General features: G+C 42.2%; 1 protein-coding gene across 1 annotated transcript; it reads left to right on the forward strand.

The window, feature by feature from the left end:
* Positions 1–654: 654 nt before the first annotated feature.
* On the forward strand, positions 655–3,515 carry LOC119500011 (chymotrypsin B). Its single transcript, XM_037789375.1, has 6 exons — positions 655–721; positions 1,089–1,192; positions 1,804–1,883; positions 2,001–2,263; positions 2,386–2,519; positions 3,239–3,515. Exons 1-6 carry the CDS (start codon positions 670–672, stop codon positions 3,398–3,400), a joined length of 795 nt encoding a protein of 264 aa, XP_037645303.1. The 5' UTR covers positions 655–669; the 3' UTR covers positions 3,401–3,515.
* The last annotated feature ends 1,002 nt before the right edge of the window (positions 3,516–4,517 follow it).

Below are 4,517 nucleotides of genomic sequence, written 5' to 3' on the forward strand. Positions count from 1 at the left end.
TTACTTTTTTGACATTTTTCTGCCTTTTTTTGGACAATTTTCTGACTTGTTATTTCCTTTTTCTGACTTTTTTGGACAATTTTCTTTCTTTTTTGGGCATTTTTCTTACTTTTTATTTGACTTTTTTAAAACTTTTTTAAAAAACTTTTTTAAGCAGTTTTTAAACTTTTTTAAAAACCTTTTTAAAAACTTTTTAAAACTTTTTTTAAAAAAAATGTTTTAAATTTTTTTGGACCTCTCTAATGATCAGAAACTCTAAAACAACAGAATGAGCACATCATCAATGTCTACTTTTATTTTGACAGTTTAATGAATATTTATGCTGATTCCTCCAGTGTTATTTTATAATATTATTATTATTATTAGTTTGCATTTATGTTTGCATAAAACTGAGGTCTGAAGTCTGAATTTAAATAAAGTTCAGTTTGGATAAAAACAACATGTGCTGACTGGTTCCTGTGCTGCAGTCATCATCAACCAAAAAGAAGGCAGGAGGTTGGGGCGTGTGACCCGTGAGAACGCCGCCGCCTCCTCGGGTCTGATAACCAGCTGACAGCTGAGCTGGACAAACCGCCGGCCGCTGTCTCTGATTGGCTGAGGCCCGGCAGGGTTCAGGGATAAAAGAGCAGCTCGGTCGTTCAACACATCATCGTCCTCATCGTCGTCAACATGGCCTTCCTCTGGATCATCTCCTGCCTCGCCTTCGTCAGCGCCGCTTACGGTGAGACTCAAACTTTGAATCCGTTTCTTTGATTCTAAATTTGCTGATAAATTCACTTCTTTAATATTTTAGTTTATAGAACAACAGCAGAAGAGTGTTCAGATTAATCCGTGACTCTCTGATAATAAACGAGAGATCACAGCTCTGAAACAAACGTCTGACTGACTTCAGTTCAACCAATGAGCTCTCTGGAAACATCTGTAAACATCTGGAAACATCTGTGTGGTAGTTTGGCCTCCGGACTGAAACAAAGACCGTAGACGTTCACGTTGAGAGTCGCAGAGCGTCACGGTGACGTCACACAAAGGGTTGAGACAATATATGAGCAGAATAGTCCTTTAAAATCCGTCACCTGTCGTCCTCTCAGGCTGCGGCACCCCCGCCGTCCCCCCCCAGGTGACTGGCTACGCCCGCATCGTCAACGGCGAGGAAGCGGTGCCTCACTCCTGGCCCTGGCAGGTGTCTTTGCAGGTGAGTAAGCTGACCTCAACACAAACTGCTCTGTTTCTTTATAATAATAATAATAATCATAATAACAATAATAATAATAATAATAATAATAACAACAATAATAATAATAATAATAATAATAATAATAATAATAATAATAATAATAATAATAATAATAATAATAATATAATAATAGTAATAATAATAATAATAATAATAATAATATAATAATAATAATAATATAATAATAATAATAATGAAAGAAGTCGAATATTTCAAGGTTTGTTGAAAAATTGAAGCTACGCTGTATTGCTGGTTTATCTGGGGCTTTTATTTTGAAAAACAAGGTCCATCCCTAGTTTCCTGTTAACATACAGTGAGAGCCTGGGGCTTTCATTTTGAAAAAGTCTCAACCTGAGTGACCTGTTTAGAAACAGGTACTCTATGGGGCTTTTATTTTGGAGGGGTGGGGGGATGCATTATTAGACTGTCTGATGTCCACATGGACGTTATTCCATAAGAAAGAGCCATAATTATAATTAATAATGATAATAACATTATTAGTATTATTATTATTCTTTTCTTCTTCTTGTGTTGTTCAGTGACTGAGTTCAGTTTGTTTTTTCTCTCAGCAATCCAACGGCTTCCACTTCTGCGGCGGATCTCTGATCAACGAGAACTGGGTGGTGACCGCCGCTCACTGCAACGTCAGGTCAGTTCAACGCAACGTGACTCAGTCCGACTTCCTGTCTGCGTCTCTCAGCTCCATGTTTCTTGTGTGATTTGTGCGAACTGGCCCTTTAAAGAAACACTTCCTGTTTCCTGTCAGGACCTACCACCGCGTGATCGTTGGAGAGCACGATAAGGGCTACGGCTCCAACGAGGACGTCCAGATGCTGAAGCCCGCCAAGGTGTTCACCCACCCAGCCTGGAACCCCCGCACCATCAACAACGACATCTCCCTCATCAAGCTGGCCTCCCCCGCCCGCCTGAGCACCAATGTGTCCCCCGTCTGTATCGCCGAGTCCATCGACAACTTCGCCGCCGGCATGACCTGCGTCACCTCCGGATGGGGTCTGACCCGCTACAACGGTGAGACACGACACATCCTCCAATAGAGGCCCTTCTGCTTCTTAAACTCTGCAACAAGAATGCTTTTACTCTGAAAGCGGAGGAGGAAGTGTGTCTGAGTGTGTGTTGACTGTCTCCCACAGCTCCCAGTACTCCCAACAAGCTGCAGCAGGCTGCTCTGCCACTGCTGTCCAACGAGCAGTGTAAGAGACACTGGGGCAGCAACATCTCCGACGTCATGATCTGTGCTGGAGGAGCTGGAGCCACTTCCTGCATGGTGAGGCCCCGCCCACCTACCTGTCTGTCTCACCTGTCTCACCTGTCTCACCTCTCTCACCTCTCTCCCCTGTCTCACCTGTCTCACCTCTCTCACCTGTCTCACCTGTCTCGCCTCTCTCACCTGTCTCACCTCTCTCACCTGTCTCACCTCTCTCACCTGTCTCACCTGTCTCACCTGTCTCACCTCTCTCACCTGTCTCACCTGTCTCACCTCTCTCACCTGTCTCACCTCTCTCACCTGTCTCACCTGTCTCCATTTCTCACCTCTCTCACCTCTCTCACCTGTCTCATCTGTCTCACCTGTCTCACCTCTTTCACCTGTCTCATCTGTCTCACCTGTCTCACCTCTCTCACCTGTCTCACCTGTCTCACCTCTCTCACCTGTCTCACATCTCTAACCTCTCTCACCTTTCTCACCTGTCTCACCTCTCTCACCTGTCTCACATCTCTCACCTGTCTCACCTGTCTCATCTGTCTCACCTCTCTCACCTCTCTCACTTCTCTCACCTCTCTTACCTGTCTCACCTGTCTCACCTGTCTCACCTGTCTCACCTGTCTCACCTCTCTCACCGATTGATTTGTCGTTGACTTTTGTTTTTCAGATCTTTTTCATCACTGTTTTACTTCATGATTTTTCTTTATTACGTCCTTTGTTGTTTATTTGTTGTTTATTTGTTGTTTATTTGTTGTTTATTAATGGACCTGTTGTATTTTCAGGGCGACTCCGGTGGTCCTCTGGTCTGTCAGAAGGACAACGCCTGGACTCTGGTCGGTATTGTCTCCTGGGGAAGCAGCCGTTGCTCCACCTCCACTCCCGCCGTCTACGCCCGCGTCACCGAGCTCCGTGGCTGGGTCGACCAGATCCTCGCCGCCAACTAAACGCTCAGAGGCTACAAACCCTCTGACCTCCCCCAACCCCGACCCCCGACCCCCGACCACCAGTCCCACCTCAGAGTGTGTTGACAGTGAATGATAATAAAATCACTGAACATCACTGACTGTGTTTGACGTTTTGATTTGTGTCGACGTGCTGCCGCCACATCACCGCTGATAATTACAACTGTTATAAGTCTTCTGGTTGTGTTCTATATAAACACAGAACTTAACAACAAACTCAACTAGAGAATTCAGTTTCTGAAGAAATTGCGGTGTGAATGCTGGATGTTGAAAAGCTGACGCTACGCCGCGTTGCTGGATTTAAAACCTGAATAGCACCGATGACGTATGAAAGATGTGGAATATTTGAAGGTTTAAATGGAGTATGAATCAGTAGATAAGAGTTGTAAATGCATGAAAAAAAGTAGATGAGGCATTATGGATAGTCAGTCCTGAGTTCCCTGTTAATTTAGTTACCTTCTGGGGCTTTTATTTTGAAAAACTAGGTCCATCACTAATTTCCTGTTAACTTATAATGAGAGTCTGGGGCTTTTACTTTGAAAAAAACAAATCTCAACCTGAGTTTCCTGTTAACAAGCAGTTACTCTATGGGGCTTTTATTTTGGAGGGGTGAAACACATAAATAAAAATGTACTACAGGAAACAGAAACTCGGCTCCACACAGCAACAAAACAAAACACATAAATACATAAACATATAAATATGTAAATACTCTGCTCATTGTTTGCTTTAAGTAAAGTGAAACAAAATACCATTATACAACACACTAAACCTTCCTTAAAGCAAACAACGACCACTTAGAGTAACTTATAATCAGTGATTATAATACGTTATAAAAACATTATGATGTATTACAACTTTGGGAATTATAATACACTATTATCCTTCTAAAACAATGTCAGTGAGTGACCAGCTGAGTATTATAATACTTGACATTAAAAGTCATTATAAAATGCTTCATAATGTGTTACGATTATTGTTATAAATCATTATGAATATTTATGAGTACTGATAACTATGATTATACAGTGTTATAATCAGATTATAATGCATTGAAAGTATATTTATAATGCATTATTGACATGGGCGTCATAGAAAG

The sequence above is a fragment of the Sebastes umbrosus genome, chromosome 2 (genome assembly GCF_015220745.1).
Source record: "Sebastes umbrosus isolate fSebUmb1 chromosome 2, fSebUmb1.pri, whole genome shotgun sequence".
Classification (NCBI taxonomy): domain Eukaryota; kingdom Metazoa; phylum Chordata; class Actinopteri; order Perciformes; family Sebastidae; genus Sebastes; species Sebastes umbrosus.